This window comes from Gigantopelta aegis, chromosome 1 (genome assembly GCF_016097555.1).
Source record: "Gigantopelta aegis isolate Gae_Host chromosome 1, Gae_host_genome, whole genome shotgun sequence".
Lineage (NCBI taxonomy): Eukaryota > Metazoa > Mollusca > Gastropoda > Neomphalida > Peltospiridae > Gigantopelta > Gigantopelta aegis.
In genome coordinates this window covers 20667246-20683097 of record NC_054699.1, presented here as the reverse complement: position 1 = coordinate 20683097, position 15852 = coordinate 20667246, and the positions used below count along the sequence as shown (strand labels likewise).

At 37.5% G+C, this 15852-nt stretch overlaps 1 protein-coding gene across 4 annotated transcripts in view; it reads right to left on the bottom strand.

The window, feature by feature from the left end:
• LOC121371891 (dynein heavy chain 2, axonemal-like) overlaps nucleotides 1–15852 on the bottom strand; it is a 134692-nt gene that overhangs the window by 91167 nt on the left and 27673 nt on the right. For all 4 annotated transcript variants that reach the window (XM_041498118.1, XM_041498134.1, XM_041498127.1 and 1 more), the window contains 10 exons: nucleotides 14802–14948; nucleotides 12220–12511; nucleotides 10749–10856; nucleotides 7290–7460; nucleotides 5846–5977; nucleotides 4191–4402; nucleotides 3596–3796; nucleotides 2895–3051; nucleotides 2091–2180; nucleotides 419–667 (listed from right to left, as the gene is read on the bottom strand). In XM_041498118.1, coding sequence (XP_041354052.1) covers nucleotides 419–667; nucleotides 2091–2180; nucleotides 2895–3051; nucleotides 3596–3796; nucleotides 4191–4402; nucleotides 5846–5977; nucleotides 7290–7460; nucleotides 10749–10856; nucleotides 12220–12511; nucleotides 14802–14948 — 1759 coding nt within the window. The remainder of the gene's footprint in view (nucleotides 1–418; nucleotides 668–2090; nucleotides 2181–2894; nucleotides 3052–3595; nucleotides 3797–4190; nucleotides 4403–5845; nucleotides 5978–7289; nucleotides 7461–10748; nucleotides 10857–12219; nucleotides 12512–14801; nucleotides 14949–15852) is intronic.

The following is a 15852-nucleotide window of genomic DNA, read 5'->3' as shown; positions in this document are numbered from 1 at the left end:
TTTTGAAGATAAAAATAACTTTACGGATCTACAGTAAGCTGAAATGAAATACCCGCTGGCCGAGGCTGGTTCACCTTTTCAAGATTTATGATATCCTTCGATGACTGCTGGTCAATTTTAAAAATGGAAATAAACTTTACGGATCTACAGTAAGCTGAAATGAAATAACCGCTGGCCGAGGCTGGTTCATCTTTTCAAGATTTATGATATCCTTCAATAGTTGCCAGTCGATTTTAAAAATGGAAATAATTTTATGGATCTACAGTAAACTAAACTAAAATAACCACTGGCCCAGGCCGGCTCACCTTTTTGAAATTGATGACATCCTTGGATGGCTGCTGGTCGATTTTGAAGATGGAAATAACTACAGATCTACAGTAAGCTGAAATGAAATAACCACTGGCCCAGGCCGGCTCACCTTTTCAAGATTGATGACATCCTTGGATGGCTGCTGGTCAATTTTGAAGATGGACAGACCTTTACGGATCGTCTGCTCCTGAGCCTTGAGGGTAGCCACCGACTGGCGGATCATCTCGATGGTTTCCAGGGCTTCCGGCGTCTTGATGTTGCTTGAGAACGGACCCTTGGTTGCAAACTCATCCAGAAGAGTGGTCACCTGCTTCTTCAGGTCTTCCGACTGGGAAAGCAGACTCGTCTTGAATCTCTCCTGCGTAACAGTGAGAATCACATCATAAGGAATCATGTTTCGCATTGAAAGATGCATTATCAGGCAGTGAACTCGATTTAAACCAGATCCAAGGTTATTGGGGGTAGCAGTGGTAGGGATTATTGGGGGTAGCAGTGGTAGGGATTAAAGGAAGAAGGAAGAAATAAAAAATATAAATATCCACTCAACACATTTTAATGATGTAATATGCCGACTGGATTAGACAGGTTTCTCCAATGCTATCGTCACTGTCAGGATTCTGTAATCATACCAGCTCAGACAGTTTGGACAGAGTTCAATGTATTTTGATTATTTTACCATTTAGAATGGATAATCCATATTATTTTTTCTTAATCACTGCAAGCAATTCTCATTGTTTAAGCCATCATGCACAACACTGCCAAATGCCAATTAAAATTAGCATATACAACATTATTAAATTTCCAAAAAGCAATTCTTCAAAGAGGTTCATTCAGTTATATTTTGTTTGGTCAACAATTTGGATCCAGACTTTCTGACCAATATACCAAATAGCTAATGAAGTCCACTTTTTGCCCTGCATTCTTCAGTATTCTTGGCTATAGAGTCTAACTGTTAATGATTAATCTAGGTCACATAAAAATGCAACTTGTTTCATACATTTTCTTCAGCATTCATGTAAAAGTTCTGTGAGATGGTGCATATAAAAGATCCCTTGCTGCTAATCGAAAAAAGAGTAGTCCATTAAGTGGCGACAGCGGGTTTCCTCTCTCAATATCTGTGTGGTCCTTCACCATATGTCTGATGCAATATAACCATAAATAAAATGTGTTGAGTGCATCGTTAAATAAAACATTTCCTTCCTTCCTTCAAGCAAGAGTAATTCTCTTTAATCGAAAAAGAATTACTATGCACAAAAATAGGTTTATTACCCGTATTATGGCTTGTATAAACTAAAGAAATTTAATAAACAAATCCAATAACATTTTTAAAACAGTTACCGTTATTGGTTATGAATTTGAGAAAAATGTGAAAAATCCTGCTTCCTTGTTGTCAGCAATTACCAGGTATAATATCAAGGCTTCTAGAATTTTTACAAAATCTACTAACCATGGGATCAGCGATTAAATTTTTTTACTAGCCACAATTAAAAATTCTACTTTACTTTAAGTTAATACAATTTTACTAAAAGTAACAATCAGATCATTATGTCACCTAAAGAGGGAGATAGACCTTAAAAAGACTAAGACTGGGGTTTCGGGGTGGGGGCAAGATATTAAAATTTACAAAACAGACTTAAATGCAGTATTTGACAACTTTTCTTCACTAGCCATTGGGCATGGCAATAGTAATTTACTAGCCCAATATTGAATATCACTAGCCATGGGAGCGGGGCTACCTTAATCTAGAAGCTCTGTGTATACAAAGTTCCACATTAAGTTACCTTGTGTTTCTTCAGCATAGTGTCTGACTCTATGAGTGTCGTCTGGAATTTTACCCATTCATTTGGAAGCTCGTTGTTCATAGCTATCACCTGTAAATCAAACACAGAGTACTTAAGTGATGAAGATGAAGATTATGATGATGATAACGATGATGATGATTATGATGACAATGATATAGATTATTTTTGTGATGATCTCTTATTAAGGTTAAAAAACACTAAACTGCCTGTGTTGTTCCGGATGTAAAAATAAATTTAAATGTATTTTCCAACGAAAACTTATTTATGACACTAGTGCCTACAGTTAACTAGTACATCAGAGAGCAATTGGTTTCTGTTTAACTTATACATCACAAAGCAATAAATTTTTGTCCTGCTTATTTCATTGGATGGTTTGGCTGTGGCAACTAAGTCATCACCTAGCAACATCCAATCATATGCCTTTAACTCAATAACACACATATGTGTGTTATTGATATGTGATATCATAAATAACGACTGATGTTCTCTCCAAGGGGTGTGTAAGAAACTCGCCAAATTCAACAGTTGCAAATTTTAGCAACAACTGGCGAATTTTATTTAAATCTTGCAAAAAAATTTCATGTAATAATTGGTATTTTGTTGGAAAATAACTGCTTTTGCATTTTTTAAAATAATTTGGCAACATGTTTTGCTCACCAAGAGCTAGCCCTGATAGCAATATACAGTATATTTTTATGAACTAGGATTACTGTAAGTAATATCGTGTTGTTGTTTTTTTAGTGGTGTTTTTTTAAATTATTTAAGTATTAACAACTGGCTTACCTCATCCGTGATGGGCACCTCGTATTTCTCAAGGATGCTGAACTGTTCGTTGAGTGGTAAAAACTTGGCCTCTATCTCCGACTGACTAGAGTGCAGCTCTTCCCACAGTTTCAAGCTCTCTCCAAGCTCATCCAGTGTCTGTGGGGGCTGACTCACCCTGAAAACAATTTAGAAGAAAATAAATATTCTGAGAGTTCTACTAAAGCAATGTACATGTATGTCTCCTATCGAGCACAACAATCTGTGGGTGCTGACTTACTCTGAAAACAATTTAGAGGAAAACAAACATTCTGAAAGTTCTACTAAAGCAATATATGTCCCCTATTTATGTCCAACAAATTTTCATATCTCCTAAGTTCAAGGGCCATAACTCTGTCAAAAATAGGCCAAACTGAAAGTCCTGACCTGACCTGACCTTCATTCCCTACCTTGGACAGAACTGGGTCACCTCTTCTGATCACAATATACAAGGATGAAAAGAAAAAGTGTGTGCTTCACTCCCTGTATTGGACAGAACTCTCTGGCGAAGTCAGAGATTGTGCCCACGACAGGCGTGCTTGAACAGTTCTCTGAAGAAAGCATGCCAAAAAAATTACCCACACCCACAGACATGTGCTACAACAGCTTGTTCTGAATGTGCACATAAAACCCTAAGACAAGACAAGATAAGGCCTTGCATATTGTATTATATATACACTCACTTCTCTCCGTTTTCCTTGAGGAAGGTGTAGAGTTCTTTAAGCTTGGTGGACGCGATCTCTCGCAGCAGGGTGGTGAACTTGTTCTGCCACTCGTTGCAGTGGGCGAGTATCGACTGTTTCAAGGGAGAGCAGTCCAGCAGAACAAACTGGATGTTTAGAATCGTCTCCTGGGTCTGAACATTGTTCGCCACTTCATCGTACCTGTGAAAAAACACACACTATAGTTATACAAGTTTGTTTCATATTTGATGGAATTGTGTATATTGTACCTGTGAAGAAAAACCACACTATAGTTATACAAGTTTGTTTTATATTTGACAGAAGTGTGTATATTGTACTTGTGAAAATGGCCTTGGTGGTGTCAGCATATTAAAGGGGAAAAAAACACACACCTGGCAATATATCAGCATCAAAGGGAAAACAAACAACACCATTAGCAATATCATTATCAAATGAAAAATCCACACACACCTGCCAACATCAGCATCAAAAGAAAAAAACACACACCTGGCAATACCAAAGGAAAAAAACCCACACCAGACAATACCAAAGGAAAAAACAACCCTTGACAATATCAACTGAAAAACCCACACACCTGGCAATATCAGCATCAAAGGAAGACACCTGTGGGTTGAGTTTTTTGTATCTGCGGATGAATGCATCTTTCTGGATCTCCCAGATCTCTCGATAGTTGTCCCATATGGCCAGGTAGGACTGCAGGTTCTGGGCGTTCGACTTCATGCCTGCGTCAATCACCGACTGAATCTTTGTGATCTCCTCGTCATGTGATATCACTTCGTGAATTGCCTGGAAAGCATTTAATCCAACAATATTAGCCACTGGTTGTCAAACAAAGATTACCAATTTAGAAAAAAATTGAAAGAAATTAACCGTTGATATGATGTAACTCAATGCGTGTTAAAATTTGTCGTGCGGCTAATACAATTACGATCAATTCCAGAAGTTATGATCATAATTAATCAGAAATGTTCCACACACAAACATTAAAATCACAGACTCTAGTTTAGTCCGTGAAAATGGACACCAAGTTTGATTAATATACAAACCTGTAACACATCTGTGTTAAGTTACAATAAAGTAAAACAAAAGTCTATGATGTTGTAACAGGGAAATACTTGCTAAAATAGACAAAAGCTCATCTCCAGAACTATTACTTCTCATTTTTTGAATTACGGAAAATTACTTTTGCGGAATTACAAACATGAGGATGACCAGAAACACTTGAATGTACAAAAATAGATTTAATCTAAACAATAAAATATAAGTAATGTCCGATGTCAATTATCAAAAACTGGCTCTAATAGATAGAGGTTATTATACAAGCTTGTGTGTAATACTGATTTTATGAAACGAGTGTCAGGATTTTTGTATTGCCCGAGCGAGAGCGAGGATAATACATGGATTCTGACACTAGTTTCGTAAAATCAGCACGACACACACGCAAGTGTAATAATTTTTTTATTATCCATATTATTATTGTTGTTTTCTTTATGAATAACGAGACCCAACTCAAAATGTTTCAGCCACAACTCGAAGGAGACGACGAAATGATGTCATATTTCAAATGCGTGGTCTGAGCTAGGACTGGAGAAGCAATGTCATGTTATGAGGTCGCTTCCCAAAATTACATCATTACACTTGTTATTATATGTGTACTTCGTATGATTATTATTAACTTGGTTATGTTGAACCATATGGATAATAATGAAAAAATATGTGGTAGTGTTTAAAAAGTAGTCACTGTAAAAACATAGACAGATGGTGTTGCAGTTCCCATTTGTGAATATACATTGCTTAGTTACAAACTGCAGGACAATTACCATTTAATTCATGCCTTGAATGTAGAAGGCTACAATTTGAAAAAATATTTTTCTCAATATAGTGAGCTCAATGAGTATCTTGATAATGCTTATATGACATCGTAAATTCAATACTCTTCAATCTTATCTATGCAACTTGATTTTCATGGCAACTGGAAGATGGGGTCAAAGTTTTTAATTAACTTCACTGTCAAGATGAGCTAAATATCAATTGAGAGGGTATAATATATCAGTATGGGGAGTGGACACAATCCCTGTCCCCAAACTGCACACCTCGGCCACACTAATGGATAAATATACATGCAAGAAATATAAATAAAAAATACATGATTAATGGGCATCTGTCTAAATAGAGCTCGCCTCTTGGTAGCGCCTTAAATTCACATTAATATTACTGTGGAATACTCACAGCTTTCTTTGACCTCTTCAGTGACATCAACTCATCGGGCAGTCGCCGGATTCCCGAAATGGCTTCCGTCAGTTTCCGTTTCATGTTGCTCATAATTGTCGCTAACTGTTGCAGAGTTGGAGCAAATTCAACCTTGAAGAAAAATATTGTAAATTTGTTTAGAAAATAGACAGAAATATTCACCTGTGATATGTAATCATCTAGCTTGGGGGGGGGGGGGCATTTTCAATAATCCTCTATGTGTTAACTGTATTTGCATTATATATCGGAACTAAACGCAGGTAAAAATCAAACTGTCTCCACATATTCTCATCTTCAGCCTGCTTTCTATTGGTCTAATAATATTAATGTGACCTGTTCTTGTGGTCACCGAGCTTGGCATAAACCATTAGACACTAGATAGACACTATTAAAATGAGCTCAGGTGGGTCTGACCAATGGCACTAGCTAACGACCGCCAAAAGTAGGAGAGCATAGTAGGTGGTTAAAAGTCTCTCTTAACAATTATAGTAAAAAACACAGACCACTCTTTGAAGTGGTCAGACTAAGCCCATAGCTAAATGCTGATCGGAAATGGCAGGTGTGTAGCGTGGATGACTACAAGACACAAGCACATATTGTGGTTGGAGAGACAAGGACTGGGATGTGGAGGTGGACAGTAAAAAACATTGAAAGATAGAAGGAGCTTCTATTGTCCGAACAAAATTGTTAACAACTACGAAAAATTACTCTCCTACCTTTAATTGCCGTTAGATTTCCTCCAAAGTTTGTCCAGACACAAATCGCAAAAAAACACTACAAATATACAGATTCCACACACGAGACTGCAACGATGTCGCCGATATTGTCTTTGCTGAGATTGCATAGGGAAAAATACATGCAGTTTTCTGCCGTCTGCCATGTTGTTTGTTTATGGAATATTCTTTAAGAGGGGTGAAAGCCTCCAAAGTATGTGACACAATTAATATGAAATCGATGATCTCTAGTGGTATCATTAAAATAATAATAATAATAATAATTAAAAAAATTAATAATATGACGTCATCACGTTTGCGTTTATATCATAACATGTTATGACGTTGTTAGATTTAAGTCCTATCCTTTCACCCCTCTTGAAGAATATTCCATAAAAAGTCAAAATGGCAGCTGATACAAAATTACATGCTTTTTTCCCTATGCGCTCTCAGCGAAGTCGATATAGACGACATGGTTAGCATCTGGTATGTGGAATCTGTGTCATTGTAATGGTTTTTTAAAGATTTTTGTCTGGACTAACTTTGGAGGAAATCTAACGGCAATTAAAGGTAGGAGAGTAATTTTTTGTAGCTGTTAACAATTTGGTTTGGACAATAGATCGACAAGAAACAAGATGGAATTCAAAGGAGAGAAAAGAATTAATGCTAATTAATTTCAACACTCAATTAAAACCATCAAATTTAATCACCTTTTCTCTTTCTAAAATGACCCTGACCCTGAAGAGGGGATTTGGCAGAGACTTGCCGTCACCGTTGATGGCCTTGGACAGCTCCTGCAGGGACCATTTGACATTGAGGCGGAATGCTTCCTCCACCATCCGATCCATCTTCTCAGTGTAGCGATGCCACGACTGTTGAACCTGTCGGAAAAACAAAATGAAACCAAAACCGAAACACCTGTTCTGCATTCAATCAGAGCTTTAGATGTCACTAATTTGGATCCTACAGGGTGTATACTACCAAATCAAATCCCACAGACGACAATAGTACCATATGTGGCTAAAACTCCTACCTGCAGCATATCAATCAACATAAACGCCACGGATATAAATACTACCACCCCTCACACTTAAAGTGAATTAGAAAAAATTGGGGGGCAAGCTGCTCGTTTCTGAGATAATGGGTAGCGTCCATGACTACCCTAATTCCGCACAAAATTCGAGTACTTTTTTTTTTACAGGTACCCCATACATGTTTCAAGCACAAGGCTACTTGACAAATGGTACTAGATGAAATAAAATTGCATATTTCTTTTACCCAGATGAAACTATTATTTTTTACAACCAACACACTCACATTTATAACCAATCACAGGACTTGTGGTGTTTACTTCTCTATCAAAAGTTAGGTGCACCTCAAACTTTGACCCAGCCGGAAGTTATTTGGTTTAGTACTACCTACAGGGGTTTTCTGTGTTCTGAGTACAGTGAGGTCCTGTTAGTGCTGTAATGTTACTAACAGCTGTTGAAGGGTTGCAGGTATTAAGAATTGCATTTGGACTTATTTTAATCAAATTAAAGTTTGACATTTTAGTGATTTTGAGGAAGGAAGGAAATGGTTTATTTAATGGCACACTCAACACATTTTATTTACGGTTATAAGACATTAGTGTTTTTGAGATGAAAAATGTTGACGTGAACATGTTCATATACTTAATTTGGGCAGGTTTATTTTTGGCATACTTATTCTGTACAAATTTAAAAGCCTGTCAGTACACACAGGCATCAAAATAAGTTGAGAACAGTTGTTCAGGTTACCGGGAGGTTACCACATGTAAGAAAAGTCGAGAATGGTGTTTCATTCTCGACAAAAATTTCAATGTAGTTTTGTTTCTGAACTTAAACCAGGCAATGCATTCCGGACTTTCGCGTTTCGTTTTCTCATACAAAAGTGCACCAATGTTCGTGTGCACTTGTGCAATTGCAAGCAATTTCGGCAATCCGCATTTAAGCAGCGCCCACTAGATAAATTTACTTCCAGATTTCGTTTCTCGTACCAATATGGTAACCTATAGGTTGCTATATTTTGTGGTAACCTGTAAATGGGTTACCAGACAAAATGCTTATTTCGATACCGGTACACAGGATTTGTTTAGTGAGTATTCACTAATATTTGACTGTATTTGTAGTACAAAGTAACATATACACGTAATTGTTACGTTCTTCAACCGTAAATACTGTTAGATGAATTCTCAGATGTTGTATGTTAGATTTTATATCATTTAAAAACATAGTTTAAAAAAAAATATGGTGGAATGACTATGTACAGTAGTGCTAGATTTTGTTTTGACTGGGAATACCTGATCAAGACGATCGTTTTGGTGCAATGACTATGTACAGTAGTGCTAGATTTTGTTTCGACTGCATCAAGATGACTATGTACAGTAGTGCTAGATTTTGTTTCGACTGGAAATACCTGATCAAGACGATCGTTTTGGTGCAATGACTATGTACAGTAGTGCTAGATTTTGTTTCGACTGGAAATACCTGATCAAGACGATCGTTTTGGTGCAATGACTATGTACAGTAGTGCTAGATTTTGTTTTGACTGGGAATACCTGATCAAGACGGTCCTTTTGGTGGAATGACTATGTACAGTAGTGCTAGATTTTGTTTTGACTGGGAATACCTGATCAAGACGATCGTTTTGGTGCAATGACTATGTACAGTAGTGCTAGATTTTGTTTCGACTGGAAATACCTGATCAAGACGATCGTTTTGGTGTAATGACTATGTACAGTAGTGCTAGATTTTGTTTTGACTGGGAATACCTGATCAAGACGGTCCTTTTGGTGCAATGACTATGTACAGTAGTGCTAGATTTTGTTTCGACTGGGAATACCTGATCAAGACGATCCTTTTGGTGCAATGACTACGTACAGTAGTGCTAGATTTTGTTTTGACTGGGAATACCTGATCAAGACGGTCCTTTTGGTGCAATGACTACGTACAGTAGTGCTAGATTTTGTTTCGACTGGAAATACCTGATCAAGACGATCGTTTTGGTGCAATGACTACGTACAGTAGTGCTAGATTTTGTTTCGACTGGGAATACCTGATCAAGACGATCGTTTTGGTGCAATGACTACGTACAGTAGTGCTAGATTTTGTTTCGACTGGGAATACCTGATCAAGACGATCGTTTTGGTGCAATGACTACGTACAGTAGTGCTAGATTTTGTTTCGACTGGGAATACCTGATCAAGACGATCGTTTTGGTGCAATGACTACGTACAGTAGTGCTAGATTTTGTTTCGACTGGGAATACCTGATCAAGACGATCGTTTTGGTGCAATGACTACGTACAGTTGTGCTAGATTTTGTTTCGACTGGGAATACCTGATCAAGACGATCGTTTTGGTGGAATGACTACGTACAGTAGTGCTAGATTTTGTTTTGACTGGGAATACCTGATCAAGACGATCGTTTTGGTGCAATGACTACGTACAGTAGTGCTAGATTTTGTTTCGACTGGGAATACCTGATCAAGACGATCGTTTTGGTGCAATGACTACGTACAGTAGTGCTAGATTTTGTTTCGACTGGGAATACCTGATCAAGACGATCCTTTTGGTGCAATGACTACGTACAGTAGTGCTAGATTTTGTTTCGACTGGGAATACCTGATCAAGACGATCGTTTTGGTGGAATGACTACGTACAGTTGTGCTAGATTTTGTTTCGACTGGGAATACCTGATCAAGACGATCGTTTTGGTGGAATGACTACATACAGTTGTGCTAGATTTTGTTTCGACTGGGAATACCTGATCAAGACAATCGTTTTGGTGCAATGACTATGTACAGTAGTGCTAAATTTTGTTTCGAATGGGAATACCTGATCAAGACGATCGTTTTGGTGGAATGACTATATACAGTTGTGCTAGATTTTGTTTCGAATGGGAATACCTGATCAAGACGATCGTTTTGGTGGAATGACTATATACAGTTGTGCTAGATTTTGTTTCGAATGGGAATACCTGATCAAGACGATCGTTTTGGTGGAATGACTACTTATGTACAGTAGTGTACGATTTTGTTTCGACTGGGAATACCTGATCAAGACGATCGTTTTGGTGGAATGACTATGTACACGTTTTGGTGGAATGATTATGTACAGTAGTGCTAGATTTTGTTTCGACTAGGAATACCTGATCAAGACGATCGTTTTTGAAGACTTCGTGAGTCTGCTTCATCGTCATGATGATCTCAAAGTGGATGCTCTTCAGTCTCTCGGCAATGTTCTCGCGCCATTTGGCCTGAAATAGTCAACAACTCTGTAAATTATTAGTGTCTCACAGGAATTGAAACAGGTCGAGAACTGTTGTTCTGCACCCCGTTCCATGAAAGAATTGTAGCTAAGGTTAACTGTAGTGACTTAAGGTGTTTTACAACTGGCACCGTAAACTTTACAGCAGTTCCACAAAGCATCCTTACGGTAGTCGTAAGTGCAACTTTAATGATTAAAATCTTCTTTGTGAAGAAGTGCGAATTAGTTAAATAATAAATTGGTAACCAACTTTTCAAAACATCTTAGATGTATTCTATGATATCAGACATCCATAAAGTAATTTTGTCAGTTTATTTGCTAAGCGATAATTGCTGAATGCATAAGACATGAGAGTTATCTCCAGTATTTTTGTGTCATGGTCGTATATGATCTAGAATGTTTTTCAATGAACACAGAGTTTCATAAAAGGTATTTAGTATATATTAGATTAATTTTTACACAAATAGTTTGTATCCTTCTTAGAAAATGATCAAATCACCATCTAACTGCCATTTGACATCTACGTTAGTGGCTTACAACTGCCTCGTATCAATTGTAAATTTTCACCATAATTTACAACGATGGTAAGCTACGCCGTGTCGTGGAATGGTCTGGCGATCATAGAACAAAATAAAGGTCACGATGGTAGATATCTATGAATAAGATCGCTTCTTGGAATGGCACCCAGGTTACTAGAGAGGGGGTTACCACATGCCAAGAAACTTGAGAAAGGTACATCATTCTCCCGCAAAATGTTATTAAACAAAGCATCACAACACAAATGTTAATAAATTGTGTTTTATTTAAATATATCATATTTATACCAGTGTCAATGAAAACAGTGTAACAAAGCATCAATATGTCTGTGAAGGGATTTTAAAAGAATAAAAAAGTTTGATTTGTTTAACACCACCACTAGACTTTGTGTCAGAATTATCAAATGTTTGACATCCAATAATTAATCAATCAGTGTGCTCTAGTGGTGTCATTAAACTAAACATACATTAACTTTAACTTTCCTCTAAATCAGTGTGCTCTAGTGGTGTCATTAAACTAAACATACATTAACTTTAACTTTCCTCTAACTCAGTGTGCTCTAGCTGTGTCTTTAAACTAAACAAACATTAGCTTTCCTCTAAATCAGTGTGCTCTAGTGGTGTCATTAAACTAAACAAACATTAACTTTCCTCTAAATCAATGTGCTCTAGTGGTGTCATTAACTAAACAAACATTAACATTAACTTTCCTCTAAATCGGTGTCCTCTAGTGGTGTCATTAAACTAAACAAACATTAACATTAACTTTATACCACAAACACAGACAAGATGCATAGCCATGCAAACACTGTTTACCTGATCTTCCTCGAATTCAAGATTTTCGTAAATCTTGCGACTGTCGATGTTGACGAGCAGCGTCTCACTGATTTTGACAGAGTGTTTCGATATCTGCATGTTAGCACTCTTGTAGTCGTCCACAATCGCTTGCATTTTGCTGGCGTGCAGTCGGCACTCTGCGATAAAATAGTCCGAAATGTTCTTCGATGCCCAGGTAAGTTTAGTCAAACCGGGGTGAATCTTTTTGTCCAAGAACTTGATTCTTTCAGTGAACAGTCCTCTTTCTTCTATGGACAAAGCAGCAATGATTCTGCAATGAAGGATTTTGAAATAAGATAACAAATTTTGAAGTAGATGATTTTAACACATATATTCATATATGGCAAAAGGTTTTCCAAGATGTTCTTCGATGCAGTCAAACCGGGGTGAATGTTTCCTCTCTAAGACTATATGTCAGAATTACCATATGTTTCACATCCAATAGCCAATGATTAATGAAGCGATGAGCTCTAGTTGTGTTGGTAAACAAAACTGATGATTAATAAATCAATGTGCTCTAGTTGTGTTGGTAAATAAAACAGCATCCCTCACTCTATTGATCATATGTGAAAATAACCATATGATATTACATGATCCAGTTCAGTACATACCACAACCTTTCATATATCCAAAAGTCCATCAAGGACATTCAATCCTACCCTCTTCACCATTAAGCCACATCCCACCCACCACCCCTTCACCATATGTCAGACACTACTAGTTGTGAATGATTGAATGAATGAATGAATGAATGAATGGAATGAATGAATGAATGAATGGAATGAATGGAATGAATGGAATGAATGAATGAATGAATGTTTAACAAAATCCCAGCACAAAAAATTACATCGGCTATTGTGAATGAATGAATGAATGAATGAAATAAAAGAATTGAATGAATGAATGAAATGAAAGAATGGAATGAATAAATGAATGAATGAATGAATGAATGAATGTTTAACAAAATCCCAGCACAAAAAATTACATCGGCCATTGTGAATAATTGAATGAATGAATGAATGAATGAATGAATGAAAGAATGAAATGAAAGAATGGAATGAAATGAATAAATGAAATGAAAGAATGGAATGAACGAATGAATAGAATCCCAGCACAAAAAATGACATCAGCCATTGGGTGTCAAATAATGAGTAAATATATGAATAAATTAATGATTAATATAAAAATTCAAAAGTTGCATTATCCCGCCTGTTGTAGTCACACACCACCAGCAGGATGTGTCATCATCAACAGTCACCATAATGCCTTTGTGTTATTATCAACAGTCACTATAACACTGTCACGCACAACCAGCAGGATGTGTTATTATCAACAGTCACTATAATGCCTATGTGTTATCATCAACAGTCACTATAACGCAATCACAGACCACCAGCAGGATGTGTTATCATCAACAGTTACCACAATGCCTACCTGTTGTAGTCGCGCACCACCAACAGGATGTGTTATCATCAACAGTCACCACAACGCCTACCTGTTGTAGTCGCGCACCACCAACAGGATGTGTTATCATCAACAGTCCACAACGCCTACCTGTTGTAGTCATGCACCACCAACAGGACGTGTTCCCTCAGAGTGTTATCATCAACAGTCACCACAATGCCTACCTGTTGTAGGTTGCATAGTACCAAAGAAGAGAGTACCGTGTCAAAGTTCGACGTGCACCGTCAAATATTTAAGGAGTAAAAGCAGCTGTGGGTGTGATTGGTAGTAATATGTGACATTGATTATTTGTGCAAATACTATTATCCATTGACAATAAATAAATACACTTTTATTTGTTATACAGTTGTTATGCAGTATATACCAGAGGTTGAAACTAATGCGGGGTACCCCCAAAAATGGAACTGCAATTTTCAGCAAAAATGACGGTTGCTATTAAAAACATAAATTAAATCTCTTAAATGATATGTGACCCCCCATTTTCTTGCAGCTAGATTAGATGTGAGGTGCCACACTTTCTATTGCTGTACTTCCTGGGTGTGTTGAAATGCTGCTTATATCAGTTTTATTAGTAAACGTTAACATTATCGGCAATAGGAATTGATTTGGTCTAATGGAACCTGTAGTCGCACACCAGCAGGACGTGTTATCATCAACAGTCACCGCATTGCCTACCTGTTGTAGTCGCACACCAGCAGGACGTGTTATCATCAACAGTCACCGCATTGCCTACCTGTTGTAGTCGCGCACCACCAGCAGGATGTGTGATCATCAACAGTCACCGCAACGCCTACCTGTTGTAGTCGCGTACCACCAGCAGGATGTGTGATCATCAACAGTCACCGCAATGCCTACCTGTTGTAGTCGCGCACCACCAGCAGGACGCGTTATCATCAAGTCACCGCAATGCCTACCTGTTGTAGTCGCGCACCACCAGCAGGATGTGTGATCATCAACAGTCACCGCAACGCCTACCTGTTGTAGTCGCGCACCACCAGCAGGATGTGTGATCATCAACAGTCACCGCAACGCCTACCTGTTGTAGTCGCGCACCACCAGCAGGATGCGTTATCATCAACAGTCACCGCAATGCCTACCTGTTGTAGTCGCGCACCACCAGCAGGACGTGTTCCCTCAGGTTTCTCAGGTCTTCCTTCTTGCCGTACACGTCGGCCGCGTAGTGCGGGATCTCGAACATCAGCCTCTCCCAGTAGTGAATCTCCTGGAACATCTTCATCAGGTTCCTGTCAAAACACAAGCTCACCACAGTCACACACAGCTTGTCCTTTTTATATGATATACTGATGGAAAGAAATAAAGGATCAAACAGATAGCAACAAGAAATAATGTCTGCATCAAAAATCAGTTCATATTGTCAGAAGTTGACGGGGAACATATAGGCAGCACATTCAACACTGCAGACATTCAATCCCACTTTACAACTTGGTATGAAATACAGACATTACTACGCTAGTTGTGAATTACATTTGGTCTACAATTTCGTGTGTTCCCTTATTTCTTTCCATCAGTATAGATAGCTACTTAGAATTTGCAATTTCTTTAAATTTTATTTTTTTTATTTATTTTTTATTATTATTATTTTTAACAAGTTTTTTTTACCCCAGAAACAAATATGATAGTGTCAGGCATGGGGCCCTGATATCATTACCTTACAGTCATGTTATAGAATATGAATAATATTGATATATATGGTAATTATAGCATATTATAACAGTATTAATATATATGGATATACATGTATTAATACATACAAATTCTATAAATGGATGGGTCAGTAATGGAAACATCAAATAAAAGAGTTAAAGAATGGAAGAAAGAAAAAAAAGAGAGAAAAAGAAAGGACGAAACAGAGTAAAGTTAGAGATAGAAGTTAGTGTATTTTGTGTTGTCAGAAATTTATCTAGAACAATATACTGACATGCCTTGTTTCTAGGAATTTGGAGCAAGAATTTGCAATTACAACATACAATTATTCCAATTCTGGGCATGTGCTATAGCGATGTGATAGCCTCCAATGGTTTTACAATTTTTTAGTGCTAAGATCGCTTCAAAAATCCCATGCTTGGTTTCAAAATATACATATTTAAAGGCATATTGTCACAGACCACTGACTAACAAAGTATTACC